Source organism: Passer domesticus, chromosome 4 (genome assembly GCF_036417665.1).
Source record: "Passer domesticus isolate bPasDom1 chromosome 4, bPasDom1.hap1, whole genome shotgun sequence".
NCBI lineage: Eukaryota > Metazoa > Chordata > Aves > Passeriformes > Passeridae > Passer > Passer domesticus.
In genome coordinates, this window is record NC_087477.1 from 68231786 (window position 1) to 68247695 (window position 15910).

At 41.1% G+C, this 15910-nt stretch overlaps 1 protein-coding gene and 1 long non-coding RNA gene across 17 annotated transcripts in view; one reads left to right on the plus strand and one right to left on the minus strand.

Moving 5' to 3' along the window:
* Positions 1-15910, plus strand: part of LCORL (ligand dependent nuclear receptor corepressor like) — a 117053-nt gene that overhangs the window by 23079 nt on the left and 78064 nt on the right. For 13 of the 16 annotated variants that reach the window (XR_010361442.1, XR_010361443.1, XR_010361445.1 and 10 more), the window contains exon 1: positions 12889-13100. Coding sequence is in view for 10 of the 16 variants with exons in the window: in XM_064418543.1 (XP_064274613.1) it covers positions 12953-13100 (148 nt within the window). In the remaining 6 variants the exon portion in view is untranslated. Of the gene's footprint in view, positions 1-10802; positions 10907-12888; positions 13101-14033; positions 14159-15910 lie in introns of those variants that run through there. The other 3 variants (XM_064418545.1, XM_064418546.1, XM_064418547.1) reach the window with 3 other exon arrangements.
* LOC135299467 (uncharacterized) lies at positions 735-12805 on the minus strand. The gene is made up of 3 exons (XR_010361447.1): positions 10230-12805; positions 8839-9302; positions 735-3703 (listed from the first exon to the last, which is right to left on the minus strand). It is a non-coding gene; the product is annotated as an uncharacterized LOC135299467 (long non-coding RNA).

The window sequence follows — 15910 nt, forward strand, 5'->3', positions numbered from 1 at the left end:
GAAGGAAGCCTACATACTGCAAGCTGCATAACCCATCAGGCTTTACCAAGGCAGCTTGAGCTCTGGCAGGCAGTCAGTGAACTCACCCGAGTGGCAGGCAGCTGTGCTTACAGAACATTTCCAGCCCCTGAGCACGGCCTTTCGGACTGGCCCAGATAGCGCTGTGCTCTCTGCGGTCAGCAGGCGTAGCACGAAACCAGTGCAGGAAAGAACTTTTGGTATGCACTTAAGTTCATAATTAGGCAAGTGGGTAAGTGGATGCCTGAAGTTAATCACCTGCCTAAGTGCTTTCCTGAATTAGAGCCATACATTGGTACAACTGATAACTATATCTTTATGTAGACTCCATTTTATAATTCTACACAGTAGCAGGGAAAGAAAATATTCAGGTCAAAGGAAGTGAAATGAAGCTGAGTAAATTCTATTCCTGCTAATTTTGTTAGCTTTTTTCAGTGCTGTCACACCAGTTGGAACTTAATTTAGAAATCCGTTTGATTTTTGTAATTTGAGATTGATATGTTTCTTAGCAATAGCCTATTTATACAAAAACATTTCATTTCCCTTTTGCTTTTTGTTTTCCTTTATGTTATAACAATTTGTACCATTTCTTACCTCTCTTACTAAACAGATACGGTTGTTATGTTTGCAGTAATTCTAACCATAATTGTGCAGTGTATATGTTTCCTGTCCCTCACCCCAGTGAGAAGCTTTCTCAGTAAATATTTACAAGGACATAATTTCAGTGCAGTTTAATTAAAATGTAGATTTTTAAAAAACTGTAAATGCATGCAGTTGATATTATTAAAGTGTATTTAAAAATCATAATAAATAAGAAAACATGAGCTAGAATTACTATAATCCTATTGCTCATTATAAACAACTGGACATTTATTTCTGAAAATGATCATTCAGTATGGATGGAATGTTCTTTGTTCACTAAATTCATACAAAAACACTTCCACATCTTTGTGTTCACTAAACATTCTCCAAAATGTCATAAGAAGTAGAAACAGCATTGTTAGCTGTTCTAAAAAACTCCCAGGTTTCCATAAATGTAATTTGTTCTGCTCACACCAGAACTGACATACAGTTACAACAGTTACAGCATCAGCAAGGGCACCTATTAATCCATAGTTTGATCTTTGCTCTCTAAAAATTGTTGTTCAGGTTGTTAAGTACTCACTGCATTTCATTTCAGGGGTAGAGAGCTGTCCCTGTACCTGTTATATTGCAAGTTTTTTTTATCACACTTTTCTCCAGAAAAAAAGATACCATACATAGCCTCAGACCTGCATAGTTTAAACAAAGCTTTACTAAACATTCACCTTGGAAAAGGTAACAAAAATGGTTAAAGGATGACAAAACCCCCAATTATTTTGCAGATATAGAGCTGAATAATAAAGTAAGAACACAAAGATATTAATTTTTACCTGCAGTCAAGTAAGTTATGATGGAATTATTGGAAGAGCAAGCAATTGTCCACATAAATATTTTGTCAGGACCAAGGCTTTCAGTAATATCAAAAAAAAACCTACCCAAATTTCCCCTTTTCTTAAAGTCACCCAAAAATATGACAGCTTTATAACCCCTAAAAAGTAGAACAAACTATATCTGTAACAAGTGCAAATTCAGAAATATTGAGACATGCTTAAAAAATAGTCTGAGAACAAATCTCTCCCCTACCTGCTAAACCCCTAAAGGCTACAACCTTCCTTGAAGTTAATTTTTCTTACTCAGAAATTCCCCAAACTAAATACAGTCTGTACAAATGCCTCAACAAAGAAAAAATATTTCTATTTCCTATAAGACTTGAGTATTTGAGTATTAATGCTAGTGCATCTTAACCCTAACTCTTTTACAAATTTATTTCCTGTAGAAATTCACTGTGTTCTCTTCTTCAGACTCTTTCTCACCCTCCTAAAAAGGCGGGAGCTTTTCATATCAAGAAGTAAGGAAATCACTTTATTACAATAATCCTATTATTTCACACCAAGTCTTTCTCCCAAGTGAGTATGGTTAACTGCTCCCAGGGGAATTTCCCCCTTCTGCCTATGGACTGAGCAGAGCGCAACACCCAGAGCAGTAGAGAGGCATCTGTTCTCTCTGTACCCAGTCACTGATTTATTAACAAAGAATACCAGAGAGTAAGCTGTGTACAAAAAGTTCAGTTGACTATCATAATAGGTCTGGTTCTAGCTCTCAGCTTGGGTAATCAGGTTAGATAAAAATAACCTTTGTGTTCTATTTTGTAATCTGAAATGCATCTCTTTTAAAAGAAAGGAAAGAAAAGGAAACAGATATTGATTATAGCTGTGCAGATTTCACCTGAGGTAATTTTTTTTCCAATGGCTGCTAGGGGGCTAGGTATTGGATTTGTTCTGAACGCAGTTGATAATGTAGAGATGTTTTTGTCATTGGTTGCTGGCTGGGGTGAAACCACCACAAGCCCTAATTTAGGGAGTGATGAGCTTGTGTTTTGCATTTCTCAGCTCTTGTACTGGGTAATTTTTGAATATATCTTCCTTTGCTCTGATTCTTTTGAAGTTAGCATGTTACAGGGGCCTTTTAATTCTGTTTTGGGTTTGCTTCATTGTTTTGTTGCTTGTTGGTTTTTTTTTAATAATAAATTTGTTGATACTGCCTAAAAGCCCACAGTATGTGCTGGAGATAGGAGCATTAGTTATGTCAGAGGCAAGCGAGCAGATCTTCAAACAACCTTTCCATAAACTCAAGAATCTCCACTTCTCCTCAATGAAAGATGCAAGAGGACCAGATCACTTAATATTTTGAGGAAAGAAGATTTATAAGTCATCATTTCTTAAGCAAGTTATATCAAAATTAAAAGAAAATTTTCTAAAATGAAACTTCCAGAAGCTTATGAAGCTTAGAGGTTTGTATATCTTATACCAAGAGGATTCCTTTACAACCTCTTCCTCTAGCTATTCTTGCCTATTGCTTGTACAAAGAAGCTCTATTTCTTCTCAATAGGCAGTAGGAAAAACTGTCATAATGACCCTTTCTTTGCAAACTTTTCTTTGCTGCACTAGTAAGGCCCCATTAATCCATGGCTAATTTTTTTTCATATTTATAATAAGGAATGTGAAGGCAAAAATGTGTAAGAATATGTTTCAACATTCCTTTCTTTTGACTTCACTTTTCCTCCTGAGCTTTGCTTGCATGACAAGGAATTGCTGCTGGGTCTTGTATGTGTAAAAAGGGATATTTATGTGTGTGTGTGTGTGTGTGTGTGTATGTATATGTTGTTTTGCTTCTGAGAGAGAAAAATCTGTTGCAGGTGATCTGGATTCTGCATGGAATTGAACTGTTTCTTCACCTTTAAGGTGTTTTTGTTGTTTTTAAGGTTACAAACTGGCATTTTAAGGAAGCATAGTGGTTGAGAAGGATTTGGTTTACATGCATTTCTCTGCTCCATAGCATGTTATTGCTTGGCTGAATACCTCTGTAACTAAGAGGAAATATCTTTCCAGATGATCAAAAGGGTGACCATTTTCCCACTGTTTCCCAACAAACTCCACCACTGCTTAAGATTCGATCTTTAGATAAACCTACTTCCTCATTTTCTCTGCTCTGGTCAGAGCACAGATGTGCTTCCCAGAGTAAATACTATAGCTGCAGATGGTATAGCAAATTGCCATGTTGGATAGAACAGCTGAACATCATATACTGTCACTGTGAAGGGTCACTGTGAAATGAAAAAGAGAAAAGCAAAATCAAATAGTTAAATAGGTGCATGGTGTTTGGTGACCAGTTGAATATCCATGCAAGGTCTTATCATAATGGCAAATCTGAGTTCAACTTTCTGCTTCATTTGTTTCTCCAGCTTGCTTTTTTTCATGCCTTCCCCTTGGCTTTTGTCCTCGACTGTGTGTATATTTATCATCTCATCCTAGATATGGTTCTTGTATTATCTATTACATAAGTAACAGCAGCATTATTTTATCAGCAAGCTCCAAGGTTTCACTTCTAGTGAAACAAATAAAATGTATCCCAAATAATATATGCTGAAAAGAATGGTGATAGAATTTGTATAATAATATTGAACACTTAATGATGAACTCTCTTCCTATCGAGATATCCTTGGACAACATTGATTTGTCACATGCTGTGTAAGACTGTTTATGACAACTTTGATCAGAAGTACTCAAATTTAAGAAACAATTAGGCCACAGATGGCAGTTAATCTAGTCTTTGACTAAATTAATTGGTTTCATAATTGGGTACACATGGAGCTCTTTAAACATTAATCACAGTCCTCTTAGATATCTTTAACAAGAGAAAGTATGGCTGTTCTAACCAAATGCTTTGTGAAGCTGAAAATAACCAGGAAGTGTTGTCCTAGGGAAAAAAACCCCAAACCTCAGAGTGCTGTAATTGTATTTAGTTCTGCAGAAATAAGAAACAGCAAGATGAGAATTGGCATGTTTGGTTAAATTTAAGAAACATTTTGTAACTGCACAGAGGTAGGAAATTTGTTCCTGTTATCCTTTCACTGGGCACTGAATTCAAAATCAAAATTGATTTGTATTTTAAAAGTTTATGCAATTTCTACAATTAGTTTTCTGTTACATCTCCTCCAGTTTCACAGACCTGTAGATAAAATAATGAAAGACTAGAGCCCACTTAAATTATCAACAACAAATGCTGTTGCCTTAAAACATTCTGAGCACTTCCTTTGACTCTCCAGTCTGATGGAGTATCTCACTAGAATCTGTATTAAGGCAGCAACACCTGACTGACGAAAGTTGAGAAAAAGCTGATTGTGAGAATGCATAAAGGGCTAAGAATATGAAAAATAATCTAAATAGGAAGAGCTTATTACAAAGGTATGAAAAGTACTCATTACAAAACCTCGTCAGCCAAATCTGATGAAGTGATGGTACAGCCTTGGCTTGTAAAAATACTTGTGTGATATTTAAGTGGTTAATTTTAATTTTTAACAGTAAAGCTCTACAGTTAAGACAGAGTTTCAACCTTAAAAAACAAGACATTGTCAGCTCTAACACTAGCATTACAAATTCTGTTATTTCTTTAAGCCCAAGACTTAAGACAGGGGCCTCTTGGCTTTCCTTTGAAAGAAACTGTAAACATTTCAGTGCAGAAAAGGTTGAAAACATACCTTGATTCAACCCTAAGCAGACAAGAACAAAAATGCAAAACAGAATGTAATAGACGAGAGAGAATAGATGGAGAAGGAATAGATCTGAATTGCTGTGGCACTGGGCCCAAACTTGAAGGAGAGGGGGCATCGCTTTGAAGTGCTGCACACCAGCTTCTCAGCCATCTTGTTCTGCACTGTGGGGAGGAATTGCCTGAGAATATAGATATCTAGCTGTGAAAACATCATTCATGGCAAATGGTGGAAATGAAATTTTAAACAAGAGGAGGAAAAGGAAGAAACCCTCTAAATGTTTGGGTTTTATGAGGAAGTTGCCTTGCCTAAGACAGAGAAGGAAAGGATTACTTCTCTTTGCATCTCAATCCATGAATACGTGAAATGAAAAGGCTTTTTCAAGGATGATCAAATTATGGGAAAAAAACAACAGAAATATCACACTTTTTCTCATGATGATCTGCAGTAGATCCTCTCTGCTGTCTACTTTTCTCAGCAGGAATCCAATGAGGAGCTGTTCAGTTTGTCATATTCAGCCTACCGTGACTTTGGTTTTTTATTAGCTGAGGGGATTAGTTAATGTAGTCCTAAAAAGGAGTACTTAATATGCATCTATACTAATTCTATTCCTTTGTTTGAATTAGCCTAATACAAAAACAGTCTTTAAAATTAATGTGAAAATGGTAAATGTAAGAAACTAATAACAAAAAACTGCTTGAGAAATAACATGAATGACAAAAAATTCCATGTTTGATTTTAAAACCTCAGTATGAAAAAAAGGAAAATAAGAGAACATCTTGATTTTGTTGAATTAAGTGCCTTTACAAAATAGAAATGTTATTTTCAGTACCTTTGCAGCACTACTGAGATTGATTATAACCACATGAAAAGATACTTATTGAGAACCAGCAGACAAAAATCCAAATATTTCAAGAATGCAGTTATGTGAAGAAATCTAAGGTCACAGCAAACGAAACCCCACAAGACTGATCTAGCTACTGAAACTGCAGTAACAACCTTTTTTTTCCAACTTATTTTGGATTTGAGAAGTTATTTTACTCTCCCTGTTTTGCTAAAAGTATAGGAAATTTCATACACAATATTCCTTCTTTTCTTTTTTTTCTACTTTTTTTCAATTCAAGAAGTTTAGCTTGAAAATGAAGATACAGAATTGGTAGGAAAAGAGGGAAAGGGGAGATCAGTGGGGGATTCAGAATATAGCTTAAACCACATGCAATTCAGCTAAAAGAAAGGCTATACATAAAATTGATAGGATGAAGCCTAAAGATGTAATAAAAATAGTTGTTCTAAATCAATCCATGAATAGTTCTCCTTCAAGAGGCAATAATTCTGCAAGTGATGTTACAGGAAATAAACTGCCTTACCCAAGTGACTACCACTTGGGGGCTGGTTAGGTTGGTTATAAAATTGCAGCCTGGAAACTGCAGCTGGAAAGAGGTGCAAAGGACTCCAAAACGTGAATTTCTGCAGTAAAATCAAAAACCTGCTACATGCATACACCTTCCTCATCACTGACCCACACTCCTGGGGAGATTAGAAGAGACCTAGGAGATGATACCCTACGCTCTGCTTCCTTGCAATGGCTCTCATTGGAGCGGAGCAGCCAGCTTGAGAACTGGGTGTTGCTCATGGAATCCTTCATTTATACTGCAATCCTTCAGGGGGAAGGAACCACCTCCTGTGATGCTCCACACATGCTGCATCTTGTCACATGCTCTATTGGTTCAACTTTCATACAGGGAAACCTACCTAGTGTGACATTCCATACAAAGAACAGTAGGTTTTGGGGAAAAAGTCTTTCTTAGCTTAAATAATAATTGAACTGTAGCGTGCAGAAGTAGCAGTCCTTGTCTTAGGTACTGTAATTGTAAAAGTCATTCATGAAGACATGAACAGTTCTTTGTCTTTTCAATTATAACACAAGTTTGGATTACCAGGGCATTCTCTGATGGCTGGCTCAGAATTTCATGTCCATCTCTAATATTAAGCCGCAATTAGTGATCTATTCTCTCTGGATTTAATAGCAGTATATTTTCAGCTGCAGAGTTGCTCTGGTGATGGCATACTTAAATTACTTGGCCACATGGGAAACTTTAGAGAGAGTGAGTGACATTACTTGACTGTGTGGAACACAGGATAACAGTTTAAATGGAAGGAAAACCAGCCATATTTGATAGATAGTGCTATGGAGACACCACTTAGGAGTATATATTGGATTTTACCTTCCCTCCAAATTTAATTTTAATAGTCAAATAATGACACGTTAAAACAGCAGTGTAATCTACAGCAATTTGTTATTTTCTGGCATTTCAAGCAGAATGCTTCCACTGACACACCTTTTTCTGCCAGACTAGTATTGAAACGAGATATATTATCCTCATAAGAACACTTTGAGAATAATAAATGTTTTTAAATAGTACCAAACAAAAGTTTCTCTTCTACTTATTTTTTATACTATAACATCATGGAGTCTTTCATGTAGTTGCATATTAATATTTTATTTCACCTTACAAGCCTGTGTTGTTTAAAGTCCCTTTTTTTTGACCTTACTGACCACTTTGAGGAATGATTCTATAAAGTGACATGATTTTACTACAATCAAGTGTGCTCAGCTCACCATAGAAGTTGTGTGATGTTTTTTCTAGCTCTAGGAGTTTGTCTAAATACAATGCAGCCTCCATACATGCGTTCCCTTGTGTAGCAGAACATGCATGTGATGAGACCATGGCCCTTTGGCCCCTGTACCACCAGATCCTTAGTCTCTAAACAATAACAATAAACAAGGACCTGAAAATAACCTATGAAAATTTCACTGTATATTCTAGAATTGTATATAATGGAGAGCTCTATTCATGTTTTAGTTACCCACATAAAACCAAGTGCATCTATTTTATAAACATTTACTGTAGAGTTTCATTATAATGTTGGCTTGCTACAAAAAAGGCAAGTTTGATATATGGAAGTGACATCTCTATTTAACTAAAATAGCTGATATAAGTAAACAGGACATGAAGAATATTGGTGTTCTTGAAAGCCTGCCTGCTTTTCACTAAGCTAATTAGATGATGTGATAAGAGCACATCCGCTCAGATACAAACTTTGTTTTTTGGTTGCCCTAAACCAGTACACCTAGGTAGATGCTCACAGATTTAAGAGCACTACTGCTAGACCGCAAGAATCATATTCCCATTTTTTACCTTCCTATCCAAAGGACATAGATGTTTATAAAAAATGGTCATCTGCCTGAAATAATCATGTTTCGTGTACTTAGAATTAGGTCAATAACAGGAACAGAAATACAGGCAGTAGAATCAGCTAGTGCCAATGAGAATCACAAAAGCTGACCCTGTAATAAGGAGACAGAAGTATTTTTAATAGTATAATCTACTGAAATACACAGTCTTTGAACACTAAATATATATCCTGAGTTATACCCAATATGTGATGTGATTTGGGGGGGTTTTCCTGTGCAGTTCCAGGAGCTGGACTCAATGATCCATACAGATCCCTTCCAACTCACAATATTCTACACACCCTGAAATTTCAGGTGTAAACAGATAATTTCTTTCTTCATCTGTAAGATATTTGATATTAAATTATAGTCTTATCCACCTATCACCATTTGTAAACTATTTTGCATTTCATATGAGCATAGAGATATAAAGATGTAAACCTGGAATGCTTACAAACTGTACTTCTTCCTGGTGATCCAAAAGACAGTGAGGAGACCTGAAGTTGCCTGACTCTTTGGCTCTGTTAAAAAGCTCATTCTTCCATTTGTGTGTGAAATGGAAACTTTTCTAGTTGTTCCTATTAGAGTGTGTTCTTTCATTTTCCCTTCATTTCCCTTCATTTTTATTTACAACTGATGACAATGCAAAGAAATGTTTGGAGTTTAACTTTCAAGGCTCACAGGGCCCCTAACCCAAATATCAGCAATATCTGGATTATGAACATATTTTTGTGTATCTTCACACTGATTGAGGTTGTCATGAAAATTCCAAGTCTAAACTACTAGATTAGGGATAATCTTTTTCTCTGGGCTGTGCTGCTTGCCACCACAGACACAGAAGTTATAAATAATAGGCTGGTCCCTCTCTCACAGCATTCTTGCTGTACTGCTCTACAGCTGCTGGTCCAGCTGCCTCTGCTGAGGGAAAAAGAATGATCATGTCAGTGTTTATGGTGAAACATCCTCTAGTGTCATTATTTCCACCCTTCTATTTTCTGCTGTAGTACATCTTTCAAGTATCAATGATTATCTGCAATATTCATCCATAAAGCCATCTCACAATTCATCATTTAACCCCTTCTGTTTTACCAAAACACTGACAATTTCAAGGTTTACTAATTGCATTCATGTGAGAGAGGAGCTCACCACTGATTGCATCTGCAGAAGGCCTGTTACAAGGTTTTGACCGTTCAAGTTAGATTCTTTTAATTACACTTCATCATACACCAGTTTCCATAAAGCAGCACTTAAGTGACAAAGAGCCATGAAAAGTTGTCTGTACAGGAGTAAATTTCACCTTTGGGGACTAATTATAAAGAGGTTTTGGTGATGAACAATTTTGCAATATTTCAATAAGATAGTTAAATCTCCCTAATATGTTCAAAAAATTAATAAAAAATGTCAGATTTTAAGGGTTGTGGTATCAAACTGTAAACATCTCTGAGTGTTTTAATTTCTCTTTACCCCCAAATTAATATGAGATGAAACAGGAAGAACAGCAGTAATAATTCTTGTAGCTTCAAAAAAATTGTACTGGATTTTGTCTCCAGAGCCATTTCTAAGTAACTGGCACTCTGATCCCATAAAAATTAGCTAGGACATGCAGCTAAAATTAACTAAATTGAAACTACCCCTCACTGCTTCAGCTTCTGCCCTCAATCAGCCTTGGAGTTTTGAGCCAACCCTTGTTCAGAAAACTGGAAATGTTTCTATAAAATAAAGTACAAATCCACATAAGAAGTAATCTCTTGGCTTGAAAATAATTTTCATAGAGTAGAAAACCCAGTACTATTAATGTAAAAATAACATCCTTGAAAGTTTGATGATGCAGGATCCTTGGCTTACCTGGTTCAGTTTTGTTTGGAAAAATAAAACATCTCAAAGGGAGGGAGTGGTCCAAAACTGGTCTCTACAGCATATCTTATTTCTAGGCAGTATTTTCAGAAGGAATAAGAGCTCAAAACCTAGACAACTACTAAAGTTCAGTTAGAAATGCTTTCTTTCTCCTTTCCTCCTCCTCTCTGGAATCTGCCCACCAAAGTTTTCAGTTTTGTTACTTTTTCTTTTCATGCCTAGAGAAGTCTCTCAAACATGAGAAACCTTGAAACTGCAACAAAAATAATGTTAATTTCCCAAAATGAGAGGGGGATGTAGCTCCTTCCCTATTCTTTATTTAATCATAGAAACTTCAAAATAGAACTCTTCAGATGTGGGACATTTGTGTCCCTATGAAACTGATTCACATCACATAAGCTCAGGGATTCAGTTGAACACCATTCATTTAAAATTCTTTTGTGTTGAATTCACTAAGCTCAATTACCTGCTTTACAGAAGTGATAAAGTTTATTTTTATGAAATTTTTTTACAAAAAATTATGTCATCTGCCATCTGTTCCCAAAGTTTTGTTTGTCCCAGCAGAAGCAGAACTGAACTTCAGGGACCTCTACAAGCAATCCCTGAATGTGCCCTTCACCCATAAAAAAAGAACATCTTTATGAAGTTCAGAAGGAAATGTCCATCAGGTAAGGTTGGCAGTAGAAGCCAATTCACGACAGATTTGTTTTTAACCAGTCTTATGGCAAAAAAAAAATATATATATATATATACAGGAAGGATACTATTAGTTTGAAACTTTTCTGTTATCCAAATAAGGTTACATTTTACTTTGTGTGGGTTTTGTCTTCTCTGAGTTACCTTGGGTTTTGCTATTTATTTGAGGTAAGACTGAAAACTTTTGATGCTGTTTGGAAGGCCAGTATGAGACCCAAGGTACTTGCAATAGATCTGAGGTGAAGAAAGAGACTGGTAAGTTGCTGGTTATTTATTGCTGGCTGCATGATGAAAACTTAGAGGAAGCAACAGGCTACCTTCACACCTGCACTCCCAGTCTTGCCATTCCCCTGACAGGCTCCACTAAAAGGTGGTCAGGGCTCCACTCCTACATAGCCTTGCTTCTTAGAGTCTACAAAGATCTGTAGAGTGATTAATGAGTGGGAAATCATTTTCCCTTCATTGTTCAAACATGAAGCTCTTCTGCAGTTTTCACACAGTATTGCTCCTGTTAACTCTGCTTATACTCTAAAACAAGATGAAAATTGGGTATAGATAGAGTGATTTGGCTCTTTCCAGCCTTGCACCTTCAACCCATATAGGGGAGTAAAGGGATAAGCAATGGTGCCCTGTCTTTTCTATGACCTTATTAAATGCTGTATTCTATTACAACCTCCAAACAGAAAATGTAATTCCTTGCTGAAATGACACTACATACAAAGACTGGTATGTGAAGGGGAACATGGGGGAGGAGGAGGCACTCAAAGACAAACCAGGATCTGACAAAACTGCAGATCTTGGTTGTTCTGTCTAGGGAATTGAAGACTGCTAATTGCCCTCTTGCAAGGCATGGGTAGCGATTGTCACATTAGACGGGAGAGCAGGGATATGTGTCTTGCGCTGCAGGCACACCACGAGGGTGACTGCAGAGCAGCTCTACCGCCGGTCCAAGTGGCTGTCAAGTGCTCCAAGTAATCCAGTCTGACATTTGTGTGTTAACTTTCTTGCAGTTACCTTAATCTGACTTCAGTTTGTAGGTTGATAGTAAGCCTTCTCAGGCGTGCTCCCAGATACTGAAGTGATTTAGTCCCTAGTTTTCACGCTAGTCTTTTCCAAAGGGGTGGTGGGAGATAACGCTGCGGTGACGCCAGTCCCGAGCAGACCTCCCTGTCCAGCTCTACATGACTAACACCCCCACAAAAACTGGACTGAAAGCAAAGCGGTTGAAAACAGACTGGTGAACTGGGCAGCAGTTCTCAGAGAACTTTGAAAATCTCCCTACGGAGTGAAGCTGGGGGGCTGCCTCGTAAGGCACAGCGCTGTGTGACAGCCGCGCCCGTGCGATGGCGGCAGGGCCGGGGGGAGCGAGCGAGCTGGCGGCAGCCCCGGGGCAGGTGTGGGCGAGGGGCTGGAAGAGGCGCCTGAGCCAGGAGTCCCGCTCCAAACAGTGCCCAGGACAGACTGTGGGATGAAGGCGAGAACCGCGCCGGTTTTTGAGGTGTTCTGAGCCCGGCACTGTGAGACGCGGGGCGGTAGAGCCACTGGCAGGGCCGGCTGCGCTGCCCACCCGGGGAGAAGCCTCGGAGGCGGTGCCGCTCCCCTCCCTCACGAACTACAGCTCCCGACGTGCCTTGCTGCCGCCTGCCCTGGCCGGGCCAGAGCAGGTGGCGCGCTGCCCTGCGGGAGCTGTAGGCCGAGAGAAATCGATGGGCAACGGGACAGTAGCGGCCAGGGAAGGGTATTCAGTTCTCGGCCCGGTTCTCGGCCCGGCCCGCGGTCTGTGGGGGAGAACCGGGGCCCGGGCAGGGGGGGCGGCGGGGCGGGGGAACCGTGGGGAGCGGGGACGCGCGTCAGTCACCCCGCCAGGCGGCGCGCGCGCTCCCCGCGCCGGATGCTGAGGGGGAGAAGGGGGTGCGCGGGCGCGCGCTCGACGAGGCAAAGGGGGGTGGGGGGGGAGGGAGAGGAGCCGGGGGAGCGCGCGCTCGTATGTAAATGAGCGGGCGTGAGGTCAGAGGCAGATGGAAAAGGGAACAGAAGGAATGGCCGCCGCGGCTCCCGCTCCTCCTGCCGCCGCCTCCCAGTGCCGGAGCCCCCGCTGCACGGCGGAGCGAAGGGGAGTCCGCCGAGAACTCGACTCCTGGCGGCACAGGCTCATGCACTGTGTGGGTAAGAGAGGGGGCGGCGGCGGCGTGCCCCGGCTGCAGCGGGGGGCACCGAGGGGCGGGGGACGGGGCGGCGAGCGGGGTCTGAGAGGGGAACGGGCAGCGGGGCGGGCGAGGCTCTCCGAGCCCAGATCTGTCGAGTGGGCGGAGGGGGGAGAGCGGGGATGGAGGAGCGGCTCCAGCGGCTTTCTTGGAGGGTGGGAGCGGGGACGGGGTCAGTAGGGGAGAGCGAAGGTCCTAAGCCGCCTCCGGGCAGCAGAGGTTGGGTGTTACAGCTTTGCCTGGGGCCGCTGGGTCCCTCCCGACACCGCCGACCGAGACCCGTTCTCGGCTCGGGTCCTTTTGTCTCGGCTCCTCGTCGTTCGCGCGGCGAGCGCCGGTGGCTGCCCCCCTCCTCTCCTCCTCCATCGCCAGTGCCTGGGGGGCGGAGGGGGGAAGGGAGCCCGCCTCTGTGTGTGTGTCTGCGTGTGCGTGCGCCTTTAAGAGAGAGCCGCTCCTGCACTGACGGTTGGGATTTGAAGTTTTCCCTCCCCCTGGAAGTTGTCATGGCGACGGCAGCTCTCCCCCCGCCCGCCCCCGGGGCTGCCCCGGTGGCTCTCGTGCCGGGAGGTTTCCCGGGTCACGTGGCTCCCGCGCGCGTGTCCGGCTGCCGGGGGCGCGCGGGCACCGGCGCCGTTCCCGCCTGGAGGAGCCCCGGGAGCGGGGCTGCTCCCGCTGCGCTCCGCCCGGGCAAGCGCAGCCTCCCCTCCCGGCCCCGGCCCCTGTCAGCGCTGGCGTTCGGCACGTGTGCCGCCCCGGGGCGGCGGGCGCTTCGCTTGGGTTTTTTTGTTTATTTGTTTTTGTGGAGGTGGGGTGCGAACGCTGAGGCCAGGAATTGTCTGTTTGTATTGTTTCGAGAGTCGTTTCCCTTCTTGGGGAAATAGAATCGTTGATCTTCAAGTAGAGCGTTAGAGTCGGTGCCGATCCTCCCCGATGGCTGAGCGGGGAAACACATCTAGCGTGGCTGGGAGGGAGAGCAGCGCTTCATTCAGTGTTTCCGCGGGCGCTTGGGACCAGAGCAGAGTAAGAAGGGAATACCTAACAAGCTGGCATACCTGTATTTACAGGCAATTAGCACTAATCCACTATCCCTGGATTTTCTGCATTTTTCAGTAACCTGATAACTGCTTCTTGATCTTGCTGTGTTGGGCCAAGAGCACTTGTAAACACCTGTTATAACACTTGTATATATGTTAACATGCCCATGTATGTTTGCAGTGTCTTTTTATTCCTCCAAGTCACTGTTTAGAAAATAGCGTTTTCTAAACAGTACTACACTATATAATGCTTCTAATAGAAAGAATGCAGTTTAATTAGAATATACAGGAGAGCCAGTTTATTTGCATAGGTGCTGTGATAAGGTGTTAAATCTGAGGATGGATATCTCTCACAAGTGGCACTTTCAGTGTTTGCCTGTTATTTAATGGCATTTCACTTAAAAGTTTGAACTGAAATCCCAGAAGTCTGCCTGACAGTGGATGGCCAAAGGAGTCTTCTGGTGGTGATTGTATACTGCCAGATGTGTTTGAGAAACAGTTCACAGCACAACCCACACTGAGAAGTGTAAAGAAATACAATAAGTTGAGTCCTCTACTGGGCAGGTCTCCTGGGTTTAGGGAACTACTTCAGAGTTGCCTTTTGGGTTGGCCTTTCATTGAGAATTGCAAAATGCAGAACTGTCATATAATTACTTACATTTTACACTGATTGCACTATGGTTGTGCTTCACATTCAGCTTTGTCTTATTTAGAAGAAAAGTTAAGGGTGTGATTTCTTTGTATATTCATGAGGAGAAATTCAGCAAATAGAAAGGAGCCCTGAAATTATTAGCAACCGCTGAGGAGAATGGACATAGGTTATGGTTTAATAGTTAGTCAAGAGCTATCTCAGTTAAGAACTGTTACCTGGCAGGCCTGTTGAGCAGCCCTTATCAGAGAGAGAGTGTAAACAAAGTGGCAAGAAAGTGAGTAGTCAGGATAATGGAGGTAGAGTACGCTTAACAGGTTTGGGCTGGGGGTTTTTTGTGGGTTTTTTTTTTTTCCCTTTACTTATTTGAAATTCTGTTGCATTAAATTCTGTAAAATACCCTCCTACAATAGCTAAAAATAACTAATAAAGTAAAAATGGTTAATTGTTCTCACTTGCCAAAGTATTCCGAAGGATTTGAAGAGTCTAACAAAGTTAGTGTTACCTGAACAATGGCTGGGTTGATGGCTGAAATGGCAGCGTGGTGGAGGAGGGAGTTTGATGGATTTGGCTCTCTTCTCAAGAGTCATATGTGTGTAGTAAAGTGAGAAAAACAATATGGTAAGGCAGTAGACCCCCAGTTGTTGAACTTTTTGGATGAACAACTTTATTTTGACATATTGTGTCATTTACTGTATTGATACTAAATTTGGTATTGGCATTTCCATAGTATGATTAATTGAACACTGAAATAATGTATCTGTCAAGGATTCATCATCTACTTTCTTTATGGAAGTGGTAAACTGAGCCAGAGATAACACCTCCAAGACAGTGGTTGAGGCTCACAGTGAACACTGTTCATATTTACAAGAATGAGGCTGAAATAATATTCACTGCAGGGCTAGTGATGGTTAGGGACTTCTGCTTGAAGGGCTCAGTTGCTAAATTGTTCATTGGTCAAAGCCTGGTTGCAGATTTAGCTCTAAAACCCATGCATATATGTAAAAGCTTGGGGTTTGCCAGCCTGATATGTTTATTTGTGACCTGCAGAATATGATTTAAAGTCTCACGTCAAAATGTTCAAACACT